Source organism: Ammospiza nelsoni, chromosome 4, assembly GCF_027579445.1.
Source record: "Ammospiza nelsoni isolate bAmmNel1 chromosome 4, bAmmNel1.pri, whole genome shotgun sequence".
NCBI lineage: Eukaryota > Metazoa > Chordata > Aves > Passeriformes > Passerellidae > Ammospiza > Ammospiza nelsoni.
Window position 1 is genome coordinate 50709701 of NC_080636.1, and position 24224 is coordinate 50733924.

At 44.3% G+C, this 24224-nt stretch overlaps 1 protein-coding gene across 2 annotated transcripts in view; it reads left to right on the forward strand.

Moving 5' to 3' along the window:
• The window catches only part of WRN (WRN RecQ like helicase), a 28577-nt gene extending 4371 nt beyond the window's left edge, over positions 1 to 24206 (forward strand). The window contains exons 5-35 of one of the 2 annotated variants that reach the window (XM_059471019.1): positions 869 to 1017; positions 2793 to 2942; positions 4447 to 4519; positions 5439 to 5547; positions 5818 to 6223; positions 6364 to 6444; positions 6780 to 6918; positions 7663 to 7738; positions 8163 to 8230; positions 8401 to 8509; positions 10021 to 10089; positions 10585 to 10667; positions 11153 to 11259; positions 11958 to 12145; positions 12253 to 12430; positions 12951 to 13132; positions 13798 to 13899; positions 14259 to 14351; positions 15701 to 15842; positions 16599 to 16772; positions 16853 to 16947; positions 17205 to 17280; positions 17433 to 17506; positions 18291 to 18369; positions 18679 to 18791; positions 18967 to 19081; positions 19647 to 19772; positions 20623 to 20785; positions 21223 to 21437; positions 23057 to 23197; positions 23880 to 24206. In XM_059471019.1, coding sequence (XP_059327002.1) covers positions 869 to 1017; positions 2793 to 2942; positions 4447 to 4519; positions 5439 to 5547; positions 5818 to 6223; positions 6364 to 6444; positions 6780 to 6918; positions 7663 to 7738; positions 8163 to 8230; positions 8401 to 8509; positions 10021 to 10089; positions 10585 to 10667; positions 11153 to 11259; positions 11958 to 12145; positions 12253 to 12430; positions 12951 to 13132; positions 13798 to 13899; positions 14259 to 14351; positions 15701 to 15842; positions 16599 to 16772; positions 16853 to 16947; positions 17205 to 17280; positions 17433 to 17506; positions 18291 to 18369; positions 18679 to 18791; positions 18967 to 19081; positions 19647 to 19772; positions 20623 to 20785; positions 21223 to 21437; positions 23057 to 23197; positions 23880 to 24002 — 3998 coding nt within the window. In that variant the 3' untranslated portion in view covers positions 24003 to 24206. The remainder of the gene's footprint in view (positions 1 to 868; positions 1018 to 2792; positions 2943 to 4446; positions 4520 to 5438; positions 5548 to 5817; positions 6224 to 6363; positions 6445 to 6779; positions 6919 to 7662; positions 7739 to 8162; positions 8231 to 8400; positions 8510 to 10020; positions 10090 to 10584; positions 10668 to 11152; positions 11260 to 11957; positions 12146 to 12252; positions 12431 to 12950; positions 13133 to 13797; positions 13900 to 14258; positions 14352 to 15700; positions 15843 to 16598; positions 16773 to 16852; positions 16948 to 17204; positions 17281 to 17432; positions 17507 to 18290; positions 18370 to 18678; positions 18792 to 18966; positions 19082 to 19646; positions 19773 to 20622; positions 20786 to 21222; positions 21438 to 23056; positions 23198 to 23879) is intronic. The other variant, XM_059471020.1, reaches the window with a different exon arrangement.
• The last annotated feature ends 18 nt before the right edge of the window (positions 24207 to 24224 follow it).

A 24224-nucleotide genomic window follows, 5' to 3' on the forward strand; every position in this document is an offset into this window, starting at 1 on the left:
GGTCCTGAAGGTATGGATTTAAATAAGATGTTCTGAATTTTAAATGGGAGCAAATACACAGGGGAGTAAAAGGCTGTTATTGTTCAAGGATGAAGTGTCTGGGGCTGTTCTTTCTGCAGAAAGAGATGAGAAAGCTGCCTGCTTTAATTCAGCTCTGTAAGCTTGAAAATACCCTTTGATCCAGGTTTGCTGTGCCATCAGTTTGGGAGAAATCAAAATATAAAACTGAGTATCTGTGTGCATCTTTGAACACTGTGGGTTTTTGCTTGCTGACAGGTCTGGCATGTTTGGGCTTGGCACAGCAGCTGGTTGGTGGGTTCTGTTTTCCAAATGCTGTTGTTGGAGCAGCCCAGCCTTAGCTGTGAGTTTGTATTCAGAAAATCTGTGCTGCTGGGGATTTCCCATGCTTATGGTTTCAACTCTTGCCCAGAAATGTGAAATAGCAAAAACTGTGAGGACATCATGGGGAAAATAGTAAAATAATGTTTGATTTTATGTAATGAACACTGAGTTTTGAGAGATAAAGTGTCTTTTCCAGTGCGGGGTTGGTTTTTGTTGCGCGATTTAACAATCAGAAAGACCAATTTTGTTTTGTGTTTTTTTACTTGGTTTGTTTCCACATAGGTGCAGGATGATTTGTGTATTTCAGGTATTTCCTTCTTGCTTGTCTGCAGATGACCCATCACAACCAGCTGAAGTTTAAGTCATTCCAGGGAGAAATCAAATAAACAGAGAAACTTTGGTGGCTTTTCCTTTAGAAGCGCAGGGTTTTGCAGATGGTGTTTTTGCTTGGATTTTGTAATTTCCATTAGACTTTCTAGCATCTTCCACTATTTAGTTTCTCATGTTTGGGCTTAATCTATTTTAGGTTTTCCCAAGGGACTCAAAAGACTGCTCGAAGATGAAACAATTAAAAAGGTTGGCGTAGGAATTGAGGGAGATCAATGGAAGCTGATGAGTGACTTTGAGATCAAACTGAAGAGCTTTGTGGAGCTGGCTGACATTGCTAATGACAAAGTAAAACTCTAAAACCTTTTTGTTGTGGGAGGGAATCTTCTTATGGTGTTGCTATGCAAAGGAAGGCTTCCTTGTCTTGGTTGGAGTTCAATTCCAACAGCAAACCTGTTCTGTGGAGTAAAGCAGAGATCTATTGTAACTTATTTAGAAACTGCTTAAAAACACCTCTCAAAGCTTGCAGAACTAACTACTGTCTTCCAGTGAGCCAGTTTTTAATCCACATCTGTGTCCTCTCAGGTTTGTTCAAGTGTTTACAAGAGGTACTTTTTAAATTCAGCTGCAGGTGCTTTTCCTTTAATTTTTGGTGATGGAAATGGCCAGCTTGTCCTGCTGGCAGTGGTGGCATTGTCCCAGCAGTGGCTGAGCCTCATCAACAGGCTACAAGGAGGCAGCCCTGCTTCTTGGAGGGAGGCTCAAGGTCTTCCTTGAAGCCCTCCCTGCAGAGGCGTTTCTGCAACACAGTCTGGAAATGGATTTCCTATAGGAATATCTGCATTCCTGTGATTCTCAGGCTGGTGTCCCCTCAGCTCTGGCGTGGGTGCTGCTTCCAGTACCTGCTGAGCTGCTGCTTACAAGTTGCCTTTGGCATGCCCTGAATTTCAGTTCTGTGTCAGAGATGGTTTGATGCAGGGCCACCTGTGCTGTCTTTTAAAGAAGGGAGCCCAAGCTTCATTGCTTTCCAAATCTTTCTGATTTCTAGCACATCCCTTAAAGCTTTTCTTTCTGTGTGCACCTTACCTGTGCTTGGTCTCTCCACATATTTCTCATTCCTTCTGTGGTGCAGCTCAGTGCTTTCCCTAGGAGCCCCTGTGGAGTTGGGATTGGAAATGATACAAATTAACTGTTTTGCTCAAGCAACAAGAGGAGCTGTTACTTCTCCAACTTGAAGTTTCCTCAGTCACCCGGTTTGGTTTTGGTTTTTTTTTTAATTCTGTCTTTTGACTCGGGATAATTTGTTATGAGGATGAGCAATGTGATCTCTGATAGTAGCTTCTGCTGAAGAGAAAACAAACCAAAAATAAACTTGAAAGAGAACAGGAGAACAGGATTATATATAATGGCACAATGGGAGGGGAAGGGGTGGGGGAGCCTAAAAAGAACAGTTGGGAGGGTTTTTTTAATACCAGACTCAAGGCAGTGAGCTGCTAATGCTGCACTGCTGCTGTTCAGCTCCACAGTTGCGCACATTTTCCAGGCTGGAATAGCAGCAGACTGTGCCCATGAGGCCTGGATCCTTGGGCACCACAGCAAAATTTCCCAGGCTGGCTCTGGGGACAGCAGGGTGCAGCCACTGTGGCTGACAAAGGATTGCAAAGGCAATTGGAGGCAGCACATGCTGGGATGGCTTTTGGAGGCCTGGGAGTCCTGGGCTAGAGCTTTTCTCCTTTGTGCTTGGCTTCAGCCTGACACAAGATGTCCACCACACACAGGCAGGCTTTAATATTCCTGTGGTTTTATTAGGTAAATCCCTGTTGCTGGATGCTGGGTTTTTCTAATTAGAAAGGCAAATAGCAGAAAAATCCTGGAGGAGAGAGAGAGTGCTGTTTAAGTCCCGGGCTTTTATTTTATCAACCCAGAGGTTGTTTTGTACGGATGCCTCATATTTTTGTTGTGACAGCACTGCTTTGAAAAACTAAGTATGCTTTGACTAACCCAGGGCTCTTTGCTGCTAACAAGAGATTGAGTATGCTTTGCTCTTCTTGGGGAGGTGCAGATGCTTTCCTTTATAAACATATCCTCTGCTTTTGTTGTTTTGTTTGGGTTCTTTTCCCCAGCTGAAGTGTAAGGAGACATGGAGCCTGAATGGCCTGGTGAAGCACCTTTTTGGCAGGCAGCTGCTGAAGGATCCGTCTGTCCGCTGCAGCAACTGGGAGGAGTTTCCACTCAAGGAGGAGCAGAAGCTCTATGCAGCCACAGATGCCTATGTATGTACCACAGCATTCCAGCCTCCTCAGAAGGGAGTGAATCCCTTCTCCACTGTGCTCCTAGCTGCTGGCTATTTCTTTAGTCCCTTGTTAGCACTTTTGGATGTGTTTCCTTCTGGTTTTGTTGTCTTTGTTAGCTGCTACTTAACCTAAACCTTGTTAAATACAGTATGGGAGGTGAAATTCAAAATTTGCAAGAAACGCAGCCTTCACTGGTGGGTAATAAAGGAGAACCACAATATGGATTGTCAGGGAGAGTTGCAGCAACTGGGAGAAGTTTGCACTCAACAAGGAGCAGAAGCTCCATGCAGCCACAGATGCCTATGTATGTACCACAGGGGATCAGCATTCCAGCCTCTGGAACTGAATTCCTTCTCCTGTGTGCTCCTAGCTGCTGGGTATTTTTTAGTCCCTTGTTACCACTTCTGGATCCATTTCCTTCTGGTTTTGTCATATTTCTTAGCTGCTAATTAACCCAAACCTTGTGAAATATAGTATGGGAGGTGAAATTCAAAACTTGGAAAAAGCACAGCCTTCACTGGTGGCTAATACAAGAGAACCACAATCTGGATTGTCAGGGAGAGTTTAGTTGCATATGAGTTTTGTGCTTCTCCAGAAGTCCCTGTTTTTTCAGTCATTTGGATGAATTTTGGTTTATCTGCAGTTCTGTGAAGGGTTTTGCCAATATGCTACCAGGTGCCACCTGCTTCCTGTGAGAAAATCAAGGGAAAAAATCCTTTTAGTCTCATATTTCTAGGCTTGGAGGAAGGGAAGTGGGACAGTGGTTTCTTTTCTGATTTCTAGTTCAGTTAAAAGTTCTGCCATGTGGGGTTTAGCCTCTGTCAAGATCCTTAACAGTCTGGAAAAGATTTCAAATTTTTTTTGTGCCTGGTTCATCGTTTGTAGCCATTTTTTTCCAGGCAGTGTATCTTTCCCACTTTGCTTTGTTAACCTGGCCTGCCTTTTGGAGCCTCCCATGAAAACATTAGGGAGTAACTTGTTTCTTTTTCAACACATGTAGCCTAATTAGCACATTGCTGGCTCTAGGCTGTGTTTTTCTGTTAGAACTCATTATTCATACCTGGGGAAATACTAAACACACTGAATCCATCTTGGTGTGTTTGTAGCTCTTCTCCTGGAGCAGGGCATGAAATCTGAATGAGGTGAGCAGATGGTGGCCCTGGGAGCTGAGCACTAGGAGCTTTCTATGTGCAGCCAGCAGCTGAGATGACCCACTCTGGGATCTGTGTAAGAGGATCCATTTCAGAGGGAGTCCCAAGTCAGCACTTGGCCCTTAGTGCAGCATTCTGTAGCATGTAACCTGGTCCTGATGGACAGTGGAGTCAGGGTGGTAATTAGTATGATGAGAGCCATATTCCAGTTTGGATTTCTGCTGGTCACACTGCATTGCTGCCATGATTTGCCTGATTAACTCTTGATGAATTTTTTTTATTATTTTTTCTCTCAGGAGTACAGAGTACCAATAGTTTCTTTTCCCTCCTAGGCTGGCTACATTGTTTATGAAAAACTGAAAAACATGAATAAGAGTGACCTGAAATTGTGTAGCATGAACAAAGGTAAGTTGTCCATCCAGGCATAAGGAATTTATCCCATTTACAATTGCATATTGCATTTCCCAGCAGGGAAATCAATATATATATTAAAATAGTGCCAGGTTTGTTTGGCTTCTTGGTGATTCCACATGACTTGCAGAGGGAGCAAGAGGCCTTGGATGCCCGGGGTACCCATACTCAGTGCCTGTTTTCCATAGGATGTGGGAAGGTGCTCTCGGGGTGATTGTGTTTGTCTCTGCTGTACACAGGGATGGGAAGAATTCCCGCTGTCATTCCAGTTTGTTTATGGAAACACTTGAGTGAGTTAATTTCAGTGCTGCTGATGCAGGGACAAATACCTAATTTAAGATGAAATAGGGCCACAAAACAAACCATGTTGGGAAGTAATGTTTTTATTGAGGCACATCAATAGGACTTAAATGTTTCAGGGCAGCTTATCATTATTTACTTGGCCAGAGACGATTTTAAAATCTTAGTGTTTTGTTCAGTTCTGTGTTTCATAAAAAATTACAGTTAGCTTAAGGCTGAAAAAGAGGTGGTGAGGGGATAGTTTCCTTTTTGTTTTGGCTCAGTTTTAATTTCTTGCCAAAAGGAGCAGTGGCAGTGCTGTCCCCTTGATCTGAGGTGCAGGATTTGGCCTTGTTTTACCTCTGTGTTAGCAGCTCTTTTCCAGGAGCTGGAGGGATTGCTTTGTTCCCGTTGTGTACCTGTTTTCCCTGAGCTTGTGTGATGGAAGAGATGCAATGCTGGAATACTTAGAAGCTTGGCCTGATTCTCTGTGCTTGATTTTTTTAAGCCTGGGGAAATGCTGTTTTAGCGGCTGTAAATGCTGTAGGGATGCAGTCGCTGGAGTTCTTAAAATAGGGATGTTATTATTACAAATTAATTGTTATAAAATAACCACTTGTTGTGCTTGTTACAGATGCCACATCTGAGGGTGTGAAGAAGCACTTGGCTTCCCTGGCTGCAGAGATAACAGACCTGGCTTCTCACATCCCTGACTCTTCTGGACAACTGGAGAACTTGCAGAGGTCAGTTTTGTGCTGACTTGTCTCTACCTCCACAATCAGTGTTTTGTTTTTGATCCCCCAGGTCCCATACAACAAAGTTACATGTCTTTGAACAGGTATCTGTTACCCTTTTGTTGTTTTCCAGGAAAATGCATTTTTTTTATATGTAGGAATACGTGTTTTCACTGGTCTGACTGCAAGGGATTTGACCCTGAATTTGGCTGAATTTTGTTCTGAAGTGTAATAGCTGCTGGTGTAATTTTGCTTTACTTTTTTGATTTTACCTCCTAGGGCTACAGAAATACTAGCAGAGATATCAGGGAACATCAGTGCCTTGAAAGCCACCCTGCTTTGCTCAGGTTCCCCTTCTGGGCTGGAGAGGAGCTGTGGTGCAAACAGAACACATTGGGAAGCCAAGTCAGCAAGTGTCAAAGCACAGAAAGCAGAATGTGCTGAGCAGCCTGAAAGTGACCTCAACATCTGCTCTGATGCTACCCTGGCTGTCCTCTGGGAGGAAGAAATGAGTGGGGAGGAGGCACAGAGAGGTAACACTGCTCTGGAAAGTGGGGCTCCAGCAGCCAGGGTCACAGACAGAGAGGACAGGGATGACTTCATGTCCCTGGACATTACTGAGCAAGAGCTGCAGGTCTTGGAGTGTCAGGCTGCCAAGGAATTGGGAAGTGAAGCTGCACCCGAGGTAATGAACACTCCTTAACTCCAAATATTTCTATCAGATGTTTTGTTTTTAATGGACAGTCCTCAGAGCTGAATGTTGAGCTTAATTATCTTGAATTTTCAGAAATTACTCTGCTCCTAAGAGAACTGTTGATTTTGTAGGAGGTGTGTTCCACAGACAATGAACAAAATGTGTCCTGTGTCATTGAGAGTGATGAAGAACTGGAAATGGAGATGCTCAAGGTGAGTGCCAGAGGGTTTATTTTAAAATTTTATTTATAATTATGCTGCTCTGGGAGCACAGTTAATGGGAGGGAATATGAAGCAGAAAGGTGCTGCTTGCAGAAGAGGGACAGAATAAACACAGGAATACCTAAAGAATTCAATTTGCTGGGGTTAGACTGGAATACCATTGGCCTCCTTTGTCATCTTTACTCCACCAGCTTGGACTTGATCTGCCTGCTAGATTAAAGTTGTTATAACTGGATTAAAAATTGGTTCCCATATCTTATTACTTGAGAGAGGTGTTTTATCTACCCTTCCCTGCTCCAAAATAACTTTTCTTCTTAAATGCTCAGTCTCTAAAAGATGTAGATGATTGTGAAGGAGTTCTACCTGAAGGAGAGTCCAGTAAAGCCAGGAAAAGTCCTGAAGTGGCTGTAGCACCAGATGGTGATGAAGATGAAGGTGTTGAGGAAGAGGAGGAGGAATATTTGGGTATGGTTTTTTGAAAGTATTAGTGCATGGTGAAATCATTGTTTTAAAAACCACTGTCTGTAGAAGCAGCCTTGTAAGCACAGTGACTTTTAGGGATGGGTTTCTCAAAATGGGAAGGTCAAGCTTGCCTGGATTTCTAAGGGGAGCTTGGACTGTATGAAGATTCAAATACAAAGGTGTGCTTGGCAGAAGAGAGTGAAGTTCTGCCTTGGTCAGCTGATGTCTGCTTCATGGAGTAAAACTGACCTGGGGGTGTGGAGGACCTGCTCAGAACACAGCACAGGGGAGGTGCCACCTCCCATCTGCCTGTGCTCTTCTGTTGCTGCTGAATGACAGAATTGTGAAGAAATTCTGCCTTGGGGGTGGTTTTGACTTGCTTTGGGGTTGTCCCTGTGGAGACAAATGAAATGGGGAAAAGCAGCTGAAATGTGAGGAGGAGCTGTCTTGTAAGGGTGATGCTGTTCCAGATGATGCAGTTATGCATTGCAGTCCTATTGCTTTATCTCATTAATCAAGCCATATGTTCTCCTCATGCAGGGTCTCTGAGGAGCCTCCTTGCTTTTTTTAATCCTTCATTCCAGCCTGAAAATATCTGGAGTTTGAGATCTCTCTTTTCACTGGAATTGCCCAAATTCTAACCCCTGGGCATGACAAAGCATGAGCAGACTGTTGCTTGTGGAGACAGTGCTTTATCTTTTTAAAATTCAATCCTAAAAGAGTGTTTTCTCCTCTCTCCCACTAAAGATCCACTGCTGCCAGAGCCTGCAGAGAGCCACATCATGTGTCTCAAGACTTATTTTGGGCATTCTTCTTTTAAACCGTGAGTGTGTTTTCTGTTGAAATGGACACTCTGGGGTAGGTGTTCCGGCCCTTCCTCCAACCTGGATGATGTTTTTATTACCATTCACTTGAAAAAAAGTGGCAACAAACAAATCCAGGTCTTTTTCACACTCTCTTGAATTGGAGATAAGTGATCCACAAATGCTGTGAAAACTGCAGGTGTTATTTGAGATCAGTGATCTCCTGCTTCAAGTGCTGCCTGCCTGAGTCCTGTTAGAGATCCCCACTTGAGCCCTGCCTGCAGTACTTGGGGTGTCTGAGTGGCTGCAGCGTGCAAGGACACCACTCTGAGGGAGCCCCAAGGGTCCCTTTAACCCACAATCCAGCAAAATATGCAGTTCCATACAATTCACTTGTTATCTGTGGTGGCCAAAATCAAGTATTCCCCTTTGTTTAATTTCAAGGGTCCAGTGGAAAGTGATCAATTCTCTTTTGGAAGACAGAAGAGATAATCTTGTTGTCATGGCAACTGGTGAGTTACCATTACCACTGCATCCTAAGAAACAATAGAAAGTCATTCCCTTTTTGGGGGACAGCAGTACAACAAACATGGCTGGGTTTTTTGGAGTGTCAGAATTGTCTGTTGTAGGTGCATAGAAAGCATGGTGTCTCACTTCTGCTCCTTTTTTTTTTCCCTCTCAGGCTATGGAAAAAGCTTGTGCTTCCAGTTTCCTCCTGTTTACACTGGACAAACAGGAATTGTCATCTGCCCTCTTATCTCCCTGATGGAGGACCAGGTGCTGCAGCTGACGTGAGTGACATGGTGGCAGGGCCAGGCTGCTGCTGGCTGCCCCCTGGGCACACAGGGATGCTGCCTGTGCCCCTGCTGGGTGTTTCATTTGCAGCAGGCTCTTGGGGTGTCAGCTGCAGGGCTTGTGTGTCTCAGGGAGCACACACAGCCCTTGTGTGACTGTCAGCAGTCTCACGTCCCTGGGTTTGCCACATGGGTGAACCAGAGGCTGAGCTTGCAAAGGATAGATGCTGCTGAGAGGTTTCTGAAGGCACTTATTTCTGGATTCACAGGCTTTTTATGTCAGACCAGAGTGGTGGGGGAGCTGTTTGAGGCTGTCAGACTCGTTTCAGGGTTTGCTTTGGGTCAGAGGGGTGACATCTGAACCCAGTATAGCTGGGAGCTGTTGGCGCTCCAGATCAAAGCTGCAGCACAGGCTTTCAAGAGGGACAGTGTAGTAGGTCTCCCAACACCTGACCTCTTCACTTCTTCAGAGATCTGAGGGGGGAACTTGTGGGTGACACCAAATCACTTTGACATGAGTGGTTCTAGGTGTGTTGTCAAGATAAATCTCTTTGATTTTTAATACCTGATAATGCTTTCTCCACATGTATTCACTTCCTATTGTAAGAGCCATTCACTTCTGACACTTTTGCACCGAGCTGTGGGACTCATGCTGAGTTGTGTGGTTCATTCCTGCTTTTTCCACCTTGGGAAAAGGAGTTTTTTGTGTTAGAGGGGATATGAAGGTGCTTTGAAGTGAAGAACACCAGTGACATGTGGCATTTTCTGCTGCATGTTGTGGCTGTGTGCAGATGAATGGCTGGACAGCCTAAGCTCTTTGACTATTGCTTAGCAGGGTGTCTCTGTGACTTTTCCACTGTTTTCCTCTGTGGAAAGGGTTTATTCACTGCCTTAATTCATTTTGAAGGCTGAGGAGACTGAATTTGTACAAACTGCAGCAGTTTGTCTGTCAGTCTGGCTGCAGTTTGGACTGAGCAGCTGTGGAAACCAAGGGCTATGAGACAATGCAGCAAATCACCAAGCTAAGAGGTAAAATATCAATAAGTTGGGCTGGTATTTATTATGTCATTAAAAAGCAGCCACTTGATTTAAAACAAGCAGATGCAGCATCAGTAGCTCACAAAAGATGGAACATGGTAAAAAACTGTGGGCTAGCTAGGCTTATATCCAAATGTGAGGAGCTGCTGCAGTGAAGAGTTGAAGAAAATAGATTTAGCATATTCTTTTGCGTGTTTTAATTGTGAACTTGTGCAAGGAAAATGGCTTTCCTTTCTCTGATTCCTATTAATCCAGTGTGTGTCTTGTGGAGGGGAAGTGCAAGAGCATTTGGGTGGCAGGAAGAGCCATGCACCACTCCTGCTTTTTCAAAAGGTGTTTCACACAAAGATCCTTGAAGAAAGCAGTGTCTGACCTCACAGCTTGAACTTCCTTTAGAAATGCTGGCACAGGCTGGAAGCTAAAGCTTGGAGAGGGAGTCTGTTCATGACTGTGCTTTTTTATTTCTGCAGAATGACAGGGATTCCAGCTTGTTTCCTTGGTTCAGCTCAGTCAAAACAGGTCAAGGATTCTATCAGAGGGTGAGTTTGAGCCAAGCTTTCTGGTACTCTGGGCTGTGACAAAGGGCTGCTGGGGGGGTGGGATGTCACCCTGCTCCATCACCACTGAAACTCCTGCTTCTGGCCCAGCCCTGGGACCTGGCACTCAGGATATTCTTTGCATTCACCCAGGCTGAGAGTGTGGGAGGCTACAGCCACCCTCCAGTGCCTTTTGGCTGGGGAAATGGAATTTAATGACTCTGCTGTATTCTGATTTATACCTGATTTTAGTCAGGTTTTAGGCCTGTATCTGTCAGCACCACAACAGTCCCTTGTTATTCCAATGGCTGGCAAATTACTTCTCCTGCAATGCCTTGCTTTCCTGTGGTTCTGGAATGTTTTCTGTGGACTTCACGCAATTCCTCTTGTTTGCCATCAGAAATCTGTTGTTCTCATTGTTTTTCAGTGCCATCATGATTTTATTGAGTTGAATTGTCTGGATTCTTCTGTGTCAGTGTATTTTTTCTGATCTTTCAGGGGTCAGTACAGAGTCATATACATGACTCCAGAGTTTTGCTCAGGGAACTTAGAGTTACTTCAGGACCTTGACCGAACTGTTGGTAAGTTGAAGGTAAGATTGTGGGTGAGTTGCCAGGCAGCTTAAATTGATCATTATGTTTAAGCCTTTCTGGTAATTGGAGACTTTTTACCCATTTCTTGGTGAGAGTAGTGACACCATTCATTCCCATTCATCACACAAGATGAAAAAAAAATCATATGAGTTTGTCTGAGACCATCAGGCTTTGTGTTACAATCCAGGAAATACAACAAATGACATCTGGAATTCTTACTGGTGACTGATTGAGAAGCAGTGAGTGAGTGGGAAAAGCTCCTGTTGGAGCTAACTTGAGATTTTGAGCCGTATGAGGGATGTTGGATGAATGGAGCTTAGATTGTGGTGGGGGGGAGACTGTAAAAGCTCCTGGGCCTTTTTTATGAGAAAGACCCTAAAGATGGTGCAACAGAAAGCATTCTAGGAATAAAACCCAGGCCCTGCTGGTGGTTTCAGGAAAGCTGGAGCTTGCTGTGGTTTTGTGTCCTCCAGGTATCACCCTCATAGCTGTGGATGAAGCTCACTGCATCTCTGAGTGGGGCCACGACTTCAGGAGCTCCTTCAGAAGTTTAAGCTTGTTAAAGAAGACTCTGCCCTGGGTGAGGTTTGGCTGAGTTGGGTTTCTGATGCAAGAAGAGAGTTTTGGGTAGTAGTTTGGAAATACCACCCTTTTCATGTTGTGCTCTGGGTGTACTGACCATGCTGGTTGAGAATTGGAGCATCCCTTTCAGTGACTGGGCTTTGTAGGTTCTCCCAGTGTTTAAACAAAGGGTGTTCTAAACTTGGACTACCAAAACTTAAGAAATTAAAATTGCTTTGAATTCCTATGCTGAGGAAGATGATGTCCCTAAGCCCCTGGTTTCATATTGGAGGATTTTATTTTACCTGACCAAGTGGCTGGTAGGAGCATGCCACTGATTTCTGGACACTCCTCAAGCACTTACTGCATAAGCTCAGAAATTTAGACCTGAATTTAACATGCTTTTATTGTCAGTGTCATCCTATATTCCCTAAATTTAGCTAATCACAGCAGTGAAATACTGGGGTCTTGTGGAAGATGCATTCAGAATAAAACTTGGCATTTCAACTGTTGTGTTCCTGTCTGCTCTCTCAAAAGCTTCAGTCGAAAATGTTCAAGAAGCTCAGTATTAACTATATTTTTTCAAATGACTGAATCTATCCAATGATAAACACATTAAAGTGCCTGTTTAGGTTCTGAATTAGTAGACTCTTGAGGTTTTTGTTGTAGAAAATGCTCAGTGAGAGGTCATGAATGTTATTGTACATCTCTTTGCAGATCCCCATTATTGCATTGACTGCAACTGCGAGTCCCTCGATCAGAGAGGACATAGTGAAATGCCTGGACCTGAGGAATCCCCAGGTCACCTGCACCAGCTTTGACAGACCTAACCTGTACCTGGAGGTTGGAGAGCAAAGTGGAGACATCTGTAGGGATTTGAAGCAGTTTCTGACTAGGAAAGGAAGGTAAGAATTTAAGCCTGGTTTTGATCCCTCAGGTACGGTTTTTTTTTTACAGGCAGGTGGCATTTTTTTGTTGTGTCTTTACATGATGTTGTTGTTTATACTTTCAGCAGTTCTGTGTATGAGTTTGAAGGCCCCACTATTATCTACTGCCCTACAAGAAAGGCCACTGAGCAGGTGGTGTGTGCACTGAAAAAACTCAATGTGACCTGTGGTACCTACCATGCTGGGATGGGGAACAAGCAGAGAAGGGACACTCACCACCAGTTCATGAGGGATGAAATTCAGGTATGGAGGAAATAAGTCTCTTGAGTCCTGTTTAGAACTGCAGAGTTTTTGGTGGAAGAAAATTTTGGAATATCAACCTGTGTTAGCCATGTCCTCTCTCTTCAGTTCTGGGTGAAGAAATTGCTGGTCTGTGCTGTCAGGAACAAGATTCCAGGCTTATCTTTTGGATTTCTGTAGTAATTCCCTTAAAGATATGTGGTATTGAGGGAAAATGGTGATAGCTGGAACAGGAGCACAGCTTCTATGAGCTGCTTTTTTCCTGGGCAGCAGAGATATCCTGGGACTCCTTGTGTTCCTTTTCATGACCTGTTTTGTGCCTGTTGAGAACAGCTTCTTGAAAACACTCCTGCATTTGCCAAAGGACATCATCCCTCTCATGGTTACAATCCTATGTCTGTGCCCTGGCCAGAGGGTGTGGGCATGAAGCTGGTGTAGTTCAGGCTGGATTTTGATTAAGATTCCCAAGCGTGTGTGAAGTAAGCCAGGCCTGTTTTTTTGGCACGTGGCTGCTGTTTTGCAGTGCGTTGTGGCTACGGTGGCCTTTGGGATGGGCATCAACAAGGCCGACATCCGGCTGGTGATCCACTACGGCGCCCCCAAGGAGATGGAGTCCTACTACCAGGAGATGGGCAGGGCAGGGCGTGACGGCCTCCCTGCTGCCTGCCACGTCCTCTGGGCTGCCACTGACCTGGCCTCCAACAGGTACAGCCCTGCCCTCCCTCCTCAGGCCCTTTGGCCACGGCTCACTACACTTCAGTAGCCTGTTGTGTTTGTGGGGTGCCCCGACAAAGAAAGGAATGATGGATCTGACTGTGTTCTCAGAAGGCTAATTCATTATTTTATGGTACTCATATTGAAGAATGCTATGCTAAAGTATACTAAAGAATACAGAGAAGATACAGACAGAAGGCAGCTTGACCCTGATTGGCCAATAAGTCAAATCATATGAAACCAGTGAAATAATCTCCAGACACATTCCACATGTGAGTACAACACAGGAGAAGCAAATGAGATAAGAACTTGTTTTCCTTTTTCTCTGAGACTTCTCAGCTTCCCAGGAGAAAATCCTGGGCAAAGGCATTTTTCAGAAAATATGGCTGTGACAGTAGCCCATGGGCTTGGAAGAATCTCTGTGTCTCTCTGCTGTTCTGTCCTCTTTGGGATTATGTTGGGAAGAATATGAATGAAGTGCTCTCCTGAGTATCCCCCATGGTGCAGAAGCAGGCAGGCAGCTTGGGTCTGGTTTTAGCAGGATACTTTTTCTAGGCCATCCTGGTGAATTGGAGGGTTTTGTCCGGCATGTTTCATTTTTGATGTGTTAATAGTGGTCAGCATTTAGGGCTGTACATTTTTTGCTCCTGTCTCAGGCGCCTCCTGGGTGAGATCCGTGATGAGGGGTTCCGGCTGTACAAGCTGAAGATGTTGGCCAAGATGGAGAAGTATCTGGTGTCCAATGGCTGCAGGAGGAAGTGAGTGCTGGCAGCTATTTAGTGCTGTGTCACTGCAGGCAGCTTTGCTAAGAGCTGCTGGGGCTCAGGCACAGCTGGGGGCTGTAGCCAGAAGGCAGCTCAGGCTCACAATGTGTTCCACAAGCACAGAACATTCTATTCTGTATTAATAAGCAGTATCAAAAGTACATCCTTCAGCACATTTATGCATTTCCTTGTTTGCTTTTTTTAAAAAAATACTTTCTTTAGAGGAATCAGGGCTAAATAATTGGTTCCCCAGTGAATTAATTAATGATGCTGATTTTGACTCCATTTTCTGCAATAAATTTTATGTGTAAATTCTTGGTCTTTTATTGAATTCTTTTTGTTCCCTTGGGTAGAATCATCCTGTCTCATTTTGAAGACAGAAGACTCCGGAAGGTTTCCTCTGGCATCATGGGCACAGAAGAATGCTGTGATAATTGCAGGTCCAGGTAAGCTTTCTTCCCTCAAGGCTGATCCTAGAGGTTATGTTCTCTCAGCCTGACTTAAAGGCAAATTATCTAAAAGAATTGACTCTCACACATCTGATCTGGCAGCTGCTCAGCCTCAGGTTTATTTTTGGGCATCTCCCTAACCTTTTCCAGTGAGTCAAGCAAACTATGATAAGCTCCAAGTGAGGCTGTGGGAAAGCCTGGAAGCAGACCAGGATCGCAGTTCCTAAAAGGGGATTAGACCACCACTCAGTGAAAAACACTTCTATTCATCAGTTTAAGGCCTGTTAGGTGATTAATCCCAAAGGACAACACTTGCAAATGGTGTGTGGTACCAGGTGTCTAAGGCTAAATTGCCCCAGTGTCCGGGGAGCTGTTCTCCTGTGCTGACATGTGCTCTTTTAACCTTGCTAATAATCTCATGGATGTGCTGAGGGGGACTCAGGAGGCTGATAGTCAGGGAGGCGTGAGCAGAAACACATTTGTCACCTCCTTCTGTAGTTACAATAAAGCTTTCCCTGAAGTTACAGTGAAGCATTCCTTGCTCTGGCTCTTAGCTTGATGCTTTCTGATCCCAGGTGAGGTGTTAGGCTGTGCTGCTTTCTGGAGAAGTGTTACCAGTTTAGCTACTGAATTTCTGTATGTCAAGGAGTAGGACAGCTTTGCCTGGCCTCTACTACAGCTAAGTTAAAGAATTTAAAAGATCATAATTGCCCTCTTTGCAGTCACCTTGCAGTGCTACTAAAGAGCCAGATTGTGAATTTGTATTGCAGAACTGAAATCACTTGTAGTAGGTAATGCTTGTTTTTTCTCCTTAGAAGTGGTTTGTGCCAATAATGTTTCAGTGTGTTCTTTCAGGCAGTAAGAAAGAGCAACCCCACTAAAGGGCTATGTCTTTCTTTACTCCTGGTTTTGTTTTTCCTATTTACAAACCTTACCTAGCTTTTAGTGGGGTTGCTCTTTACTCCTGGTTTTGTTTTTCCTTTATGTTCTTAAAGAAACAGGAAAAAGCTTTAAAGTGTAGTTAAAGAAATGTTGGCCATGCCTAAACCAATGCAAATATTTTGATATTGAATTCCAAAAATTCAATATCAACTTCCTGTTGGGTTGGGCAGGTGTCTGAGAAGTTACATGAATAGAAATAGAAATGTGTCTTGAAGTTACACTGATGCAAATCATTAAATGTGTTTAGATGTATAGAACATGGACTGACATTAGAGACTAGGTACAAGTAATCACTTGTTATTTCATTTAATTATTTCTTTAATCACTGGGTTGACAGCATTTGGAGCAAGGGAGAGGGGACTTGGTTTGTTTGTGTTAAGCCTGGCTTTTTTTGTGCCTTGCAGTGGCTCCTGCCTTGCAGTCCCCAGTGACTTTGAGGGTGGATTGCAGGACTTTGGGAAGCAAGCACACCAGCTGCTGTCTGCAGTGTGCGCCTTGGATGAGAAGTTTGGGACCAGAATGCCAATTCTGCTTCTTCGAGGGTCTGTAAGTGATGGGGCAACTCCTTGTGTGTGTTCTGAGGGGAGGGGCTGTGACAACCTCATTTAATTTATCCTCTTAATTGATCTGTTTATCAGTACATGGATATCCATGCATGTCCATGTGTGTGTACCATTTTTCTTGGAGAGATGGAGGTTTGTGTAGAGAGGTAGTCTTGACTTTGGGAAGCTGCTCAGTTCCACTCCCCATGCAGCAAGCAAGGGGATTGTCCTCTAATTTTTTGTGAAAATGCATAATTTTGATTATCTTGAAAGGAACAGCCTTTTCAGAATTCAGGATAAACATTTGGCTCAATTAGTTGGCTTATGTTTAAATAAAACAAAGAATGGCTACCATTGTATCTTAGTGTTGCTGTCTGACTTTGAGTACTGAAGTAGTGTACCAGAATAAGTATAAACTAACTTCCATACACCTTTAATTTTAATTGTTTTGAAATGCTAAGCAAGAAAGTCACTGGAAATAAATTAGAAAAAGAACAAAATATTTTTTATGCTTACAAACTGAGGAGGTTAGGGTGAGTTATGTTCCTTGTTTAACCTTTTATTGCAGTTAAGCTGCTGGTTGTCACACAAGTGCATCTAGGGAAAAATGAACTTGCCACAGCCTTGGCAGGAAGTAGACTAGGAGTGGAATAGCTCAGAGGAGGCTCCTCACATGCTGGGCTTTTGGTTTACTGGTTGTGTTTGAAGTTTCCCTGTGCAAGGAGTGCCCAAATGTGACAGGATCTTTCCAACCTTGCAGTGCTCGCAGCGCTTGCCGGAGCGGTACCGCAGGCACCCTCTCTTTGGCTGTGGGAAAGAGTGGCCAGAGAACTGGTGGAAACTGCTCTGCCAGCAGCTCATCATGGAAGGCTTCCTCAAAGAGGTTTCAGCCCAGAACAACAAGTTTGCAACCATTTGTGTGCTCACCCAGAAGGTACTTGTGGTAGTGAAAGGACCCACTGAGAGCTCCTCCTGAGTAACCCACAGCTAAGCAGTGTGGTTTGTTTCCTACAGGGTAGGAATTGGCTGTCCAAGGATGGATCTGCCCCAAATCCAAGTCTTTTGTTACAGTCCAGTGAAGACCTGAATCTGCAGAGACCTTCTGCCAGGTAATTGCAGCACATGTGTTCTCTTGAATCAGATCTGTCTCTGAACCCTGCTTTTGGAGAGGGCAGGGTTGAACAGGAGGAGGTTTTGAGATCCTCAGTGTTCTGGTTTTTTTGCACTGAATAACAATTCTAATAATTAATCAATAACTTGATTTGCCAAATGCATCCTTGTACTGACTGGAAATCAGTTTATTTAGCAGAATGTTGTTTTTTGTTCACTGTACAATGGAGTTAAGATGTAATTAATTGCATTACAGCAGCAGGCGTTCGCCTCTGCTCGCCAAGCAGCGCTCCCCTGGCACAAAAGGAACAGCACAGTCACCAGGCAAGCAGGTCTGTACCAGTACAACCCTCCTGCTGTGTCATCCATCCCTGCCCATGTTATAAAAAATCCAACCCAGCTTAGTCCACGTTAATTTTTATCAACAGCAAACTCAGTGAAAAGATGGTAAATCAGCATTTGTCTTGTTCTCATTTTTTTATAGGTATCTCTATATGAGATGTTCTCCTGTTACAGAAAAGGTCAAACTCCTCCAAGAAACGCTAACATGGTTAACAGGTACAGTATTTGGAATTAAACCAGCTTTACCTAGTTTTGACAGTGTGAGTGGGGATACTGCTTGTTGGGGGATCATTAAAATGAGCACTTTCCTGTGTGAGGGGCGTGGAAATGTTTAATGCATTAAAAAAAGACAAGTGCCTAAAACTTGCTGCACACTGCATTATTACATTTCAAAATATATTGTATTTACAAGATTTCACAGTTAACATCAGGGAGCATGGAGGGCTCTGCCTTTCCACACTGGTCTGGAGCACAGTTAACATCAGGGAGCATGGAGGGCTCTGCCTTTCCACACTGGTCTGGAGAAGACTGAGACCAACTTGAGGCTCCCTCAGGTCAAAAGAAATCAAATAACCTCTTGCAAATGCAGACCAAGTAATTTGTTTTCCTGGCTCATGTGCTGCTTCGGATTAAATGCACCTTGTGTTTCTAAGTGGATCCCCCCTTCAGGCTGTATGAGTTAGGTGAATAGTTGCCACTGCAGCCATGTGAAGACAGATTATTTTAGGGACAGTTAAAATCTGTAAAACCAAGCTATTTTGCACTGTGCTTAGGGAAGGAATCTCTTAGTCCAACTTGTGTGCTGGCAGATGTTGCGGTGTAGTCCTGGCAGTCCAGTCAAGGGTTCATGTCCCTGAGCTCATGGACTCAGTGGGAGTCTGGATACTGCTGGTTGTACCCCAGCCAGCCCTGAGTGCAGAGCTGGCAACATAAATTGGGCCTTGATTCAAGTGATCTAAAGCAAGGCTTGCTTCATGCTTGATTTATTTTTTTTTGGTAGTGTTTCAGGGTGCTCACCACTGAAATCTCCTTTGAAGCCCCAACAACCAAGTGCTTCATCCAGAGAAAAAGAGCTTGAGGTAAGCTCTGCTGGGACTGGGAGGATATCTCTGAATTGCAGTCAGCCTGCAAACCACAGTTGTTCTGTGTTTGGGCAGAACAAAATTACTTAAAATTAACTTAAAGCCACAAAATTACTTCAAATTACTGGGTTGTTTTAAACAGAACTACCAGAATAGGACTGAAATACACAAAGAGGGGTTAATGGATGGTGGGGTTTTTGTGTATTATTGAGAAGATCAGGGAGGGGATAACTTCTGTTCTTGTAACAATTGTACTTGCAAGTGATGTAGAGCTGCTTCCTGAGAATTTGGCTCCTTCCTTCCCAGACTGCTCTATATGGCAAGCTGCTGACTGCTAGACAGAAGGCAGCTAATGAGAAGGAAATTCCTCCAGCTGTCTTGGCAACCAATAAGATCCTGGTGGAGATGGCCCGGATAAGGTAAAACCAGCACGCAGACGTGTTGTACAAACTGGGGAGCTTGCAAGCCAAGCCACAAATCCCTTTGCTGCTTCTCTTGGGGGAATGGAGGCATCTGAAGTGCCTCCTCCAGCTACCAAAAGGCAGCAATATTTTGGGATTGCCTTATGTTGTTGCATTCTTCATCCTAAATCAGGCCTATGAGCATCGAGAACCTGAAGAAAATTGATGGTGTGTCTGAAGCCAAGTCCACCATGTTGATGCCTCTCCTGGCTGAGATTAAGGACTTCTGCCAAGCAAATGGTTTGCAGGTATGATGAAATCAAGTGTCTTCTCCTTGGCAGGAACCTTAAGGATGGAGTTTGCTCTGCAGCTATTGGACAACTCCATGGAGGTGTCTTTCTGTTTCACAAAAAAAAAAGCTTCATCTAGCAATAGGAATCAAAAGCATGTCTAGTTTTGTAGTTCTTTTCAGGAGGTCTGTTTTGAGAAAATTGAGCTCAAATTGAGAAGTGTCCCAGGCAGACTGAATGCCACAGTTTGTTCTGGTGAAATAGTTTCATATGGAATGAGGAATACCTATGATGTGTTGGCCTGGGCACTTTATTCTGGCTGGTTTTCTTTTCCAAGTTCCTTGGATGATGCTGTGCTGGTTTTAGTAAGATGGGAACATGCGGATGTCCATCTGGATTCCCTCCTTGCTTTAGTGTTCCCTCCCTTTACTTTTAAGAACATGGAGTTGGAGTCAAAATCAACCTCCAGAGAGATGAATGGTTCTGTTAGGTTTACTTTGTCAGATAACTTCAGATAATGGGAGGGTGATCAGTGGGTTGCCAGTGGGATAAAATTAATTTAATTCTGCTTTATCTCACTCAGACCGACACATTCCACGCCGCTGAATCCAAGGTTCAGAAAGAAGCATCTCCCTGGAAACGTGCTAGAGCCCTTTCTCCCTCAGAGGAGGTCACATATATCTTGTTCCAGGAGAAAAATTACTCTCTGGTAAGCTCTGGGCTGTGGAGGCTTTTGCTTTGCTGAAAACTGGTAGCAGAGAGGCTTTGTCTAGAAGAGGGGGATGTGCAACTTTTCTTAAATCCTCTGCATGGTGCTGGATAGGTTGCTTTAAACCTCTGAGGCAGTGTTTTTCCTGGGAAGTGGCAGATGCTCTTACTTATCTCTGAAGTGGTGGTATGGAAAACTGAGGTGCTATACAGTGAAGTTTTAATTCCAGAGGAAGCAACTTGAGTTGCTTTGGCTTTTACTTTGCCTGTCCCAAGAGTATGGGGCAGATGGTCCCAGAGTTAAAAATGTACCTAAAGATGAATTAACAAGAAATAGTTGTACAGTTATTAATGGGCAGCTTGATGTGCTGTATCCACCAATCCTGCTGAAATGCACAGTGTGTGTATTCTTTGTGGAGAAATGAGTAGAAAGTTGAAGTGTGCTTTTTTGAAGAGTACCAGATTCCAGTTGGAGACCTGTCCTTAAGAAAATAAAGTTTGGGTCAATCAAGTTCAAGATGCTTTGCTTCAAGGCAAATGCTTTAGGAGGAGAATTCATCCAATGTGTGAAAATGAGGGGGGAATTTGTTGTGGTGTTTGTGGGCCCCTGAGAAGTCAGGTGCACCACAGCTCCCTCATCTCAGCTAAGTTCAAGGTGAAGTGTTGCACTTAAGCTGTGAGGTTTTGAGGGAGAAATGCACTTGACAAGCTGGGTAAGAAATGAGATAGGTATTAGGAATAAAGCAGTGTTTTGGGGAGCTTTGTTGCGCTACCATGTGCTGGTGACTCTGGATTGTTTTTTGGGACTGACACCTGAGCCCTGTGCATGCCCTGTGCCTTTGTTTCACCAGAGGGCCATAAGTGAGAGCAGATCTCTGCCCCTGGCAGTGGTTGGCACCCACCTGTCCCAGGCGCTGGCTGCAGGCCGCACGGTGAGTGTAGAGCGTGCGGGTCTGACCCCCGACGTGCAGAGCCTCATCAGGGACATCATCTGCAGCCCTCCCATCCTCTCAGGTGAGCATCACTGACCTAACCTGCAGCTGCTGCTCCCAGCTACACCCCCCAGCAGTCCTGGAAGGCTGGGGCAGACTGCTTTCCTTTCAGGTTCAGTTGTAAAGTAACTTCATCATGATCCATAACAATGGGGCTGACTTTTACAAGTCATTTGACTCAGTTGTGTGTAGGTTCTTGAGACATCCCTCTTAAATCTGTGTTTACTGAAATGTTTTTGGGGAAAAAACTGACAAAGTATTGCTGTAAGTACTGGCATCCTCAGAAAACACAGTGGGAATTTATCACATGATCTCACAAGTCAAACCCATGCATTTTCACCTTCTTACGTTTTCTATGCCTTAATCCATTACGTGCTTTAATGAGGTGCAACAAACGTATTGTACAATATAAGAAAACTGAGCTTAAAGAATTAACGTTATATTTCTATTTTTTCCAAGACACTACCAAACTTCAAGAAATTAGAAAACGTACTCCTGCCAATATTGAGCTGTATCTGATCAAGATGATGATTGTACTACTGGAGAAAGAGAATAGAAATAAATCTCAGGATGGTGTGGGCTTCAAAAGAAGGTTGGTGTGGCCTGAAGGGCAGCAGGAAAAAACAGGAGCAGATCAAGCAAGAAGGCAAGGTGCATTGTGGAATAAAACACAGGTTAGTAAAAGAAGGTTGTAAAAGTGTTTTTCTGTAAAATCATGTTTTCTGTGTAGGAACAGACTAACAGAATGGTTTTGGTGTTTCCAGCATCTTCCCAATCCATCTCTCCATCAGTTTTGAACAGAACTGCCTCTTCCTCAGAGGAATGCTCAGAGCAGAAACTGAGGATTCTCTTGGGATAAGTGTTGACCTAGGAAGAAGTCAGAGCTGTGCAGCTTAGCTGTGATTTATTACACAAATTGCAAGTTCTTCCCAGTATGAAAATTGGGATGCGCATGTTCCTTCATAGCAGCCAAATCCAGCTTGTGCCCTGGCTTTTTTTCTGTGCACTGGGATGTGGGCAAAGAAGTTCTCCTACTAGGCAGGAAGGTTAAGAGGATGAAAAAGCCAGAGGCAATTCCAGCCAGGAATTGGGTCCTTAGATTACTTGAAACTGCTGGGCACAGCCTGATAACAAGTGTCACCTGGAGGACCAATGTTGGAAAACAAGGAGCTCTTTGTTGCTGTTTGAGAAAATCCAGAGTAGTCTCAGCCCTTTGACCCCATGTCCGAGTTCAGCACCTGGTACAAAGGACACCCTGCACTGTGTGGCATCTGGTGGCAATAGCAAAAAGAAACAGCATATTCCAAATCCTGCTACCTGTGCTGGGATTTTGTGTCTGCTCCTTACAGGGCTTGGGGCTGATTTCTTAAACACTGGCTCAAACAATTTTTCAAGCCACTGCCATTTTGCCAAATTGATTTTTCTTGCTTCCCTGAGTGTTGTTTTGTTTCTACAATATCTGTGTCACAGCCTTTTTTCCCTGCAGTTGACCTCCTGACAGTGCAACTGCCTGAGCTCTTGTCACACTTTTCTGTGCTCCTGGAGCTAATAGTGGAATGACATGCTATTAGTAATCAAATTAATGTAATCCAAAGGAACAGACTGCAAATCCAAAAGCTAATCCAGTCTTTATTTACTTCTCCTTCAGAAAATATGCTGAATATCTAATTCTTCTCTGTATTAAGCAATTCTAAATCTCTTTATGGGTGTTCTTGGGTTTGAATGGCCTGACACTGCTGCTGCTTTTACAGGGGAGTGGATCAATCCAGCAGCCAGGGAAGGAGCAGGGAAAACCCATCTGCATGTGGTGCCTTCAGCTTGGGTAAACAGCTGTTGTCACCCTAATAAAGCATGTGGTAAAACTGCCATTAGTGAGGGTTTTGGTAACACAGGGATGTGTGGCTGATGCAAAAATGTCAGTGTGACTGCTGCTTCCTATGGCCAGCAGGATGGTGTAAAAAACATGAGCTTATATCTCTGTGCCCACTGTGCTGTTTGTAACTGACACTTTAGCTGTGAAAACACATTTCAAAATACAACACTTGGGAGGCATAAGTAAATATTTCAAGTTTTCAGAGCCATAGGGATGGAGCAAGTGGTTTTTTCCACTTAAAAAAAAAAAGCCAAGTACAATTTTGCTGTGTTTGAAATGCACTAACTTCACTTGCTCAGATTTTGTTATGGTGAAATGAATAAGCAATAGGTGGTGCCCTCACTAAGCAGAGGTGCCGGCACGCTGTTGATGAGGGACTGTGACCCAGGTAACCCTGTGCTTCCTTTTGTTCCCTGGAAGGCTGCAGGGAGTGTGGATGGCAGCCAGGCAGTGAGCAGGGGAGCAGCAGACCCCTCAAAGCCCACCACCGTGGCATCCTCCCACCAGCCTGCCCTCCATCCTGAGCAAAAGGAGCAGCTCTTGGCAGACTCTCAGCCCAAGGTGAGAAGGCAGGAGCACAGCCCAGACCTGTTGATGGGGGTGGGAACCTTCAACAACCCAATTCTCAGCTTCTGTTTGGCTCCCAGACTGTCTAAAACCCTGGCCTGGCTTGCCAGCCCTTTCCTCTCATTGACACCCCTGAGGCAGTGGTGCCATGTTGTTTTTGTTGTCCTTGCTGTGTCCAGATATCCCCCATGGACAGCAATAGACTGCTACAAGAAACTTTTCCTCCAGTACATTTTGTCAGCTCTCTCGTGGCAGATGCTTCCAACATTTTAAGAGGACAATTGTTTCCTTTATTTCCCTTTGAAGTACAGGGTACTGTGAGGCTGTGCCCATCACATTAAGGGTTTTTCCCCTGGTGTCTATAGGAACACAAGCTGTATGAGCAGATATTAAGAGTTCTTATTTAAAAGGGAGCTCCTGTCCCTGACCAGCACCACTTGTTGAACCTTCGTTTCGGTTTGAAGCTGGATATTGCTGTGAGTGCATATCTTTGTCAGCCTTGATTCTCGGAGTTTAGCTCTTGAATAAGGTGTTGGGTTTAACTGCTGCATGTTCATGAACAGTTTGGTCAGTTTGTGGCTCCAGCTGAGCATGAATTAGAGCAGTAGAGCTGTGCCAGTGGGGCAGGCTGTGGCTGTGTGTGTCCTTCTACATTTGTGCCTTTGTTTCCTTCCAGAGCTTGCATCCCCCTGCTAAGAGGAGGGTGCCAGAATGGTTTGGAACCTCGGCAGCACCACCTGGAGCTGTAACCCAGACCAAGAAATGCAAAACGGAAACCAAGAAAGGGATTTTCAGTTGAATGTGGAAATCAAGATGATCTGTTTTTAACTTGTTTTTCCCATGACTGCAAGCATTATCTGCACAGACTGTTGCTTCACAGGGGCTTTAATTGCCCCTGCTCTGCATTATTCCTGCTGCTGCCTCCTCTCTAGCTCAAGCAGCACTTTTGAGACTTTTTTCACTGTGTGAAACGGGATGGTAATAAAAGGATTTGAATAAATAACCGAGTTTTTTCATGTGT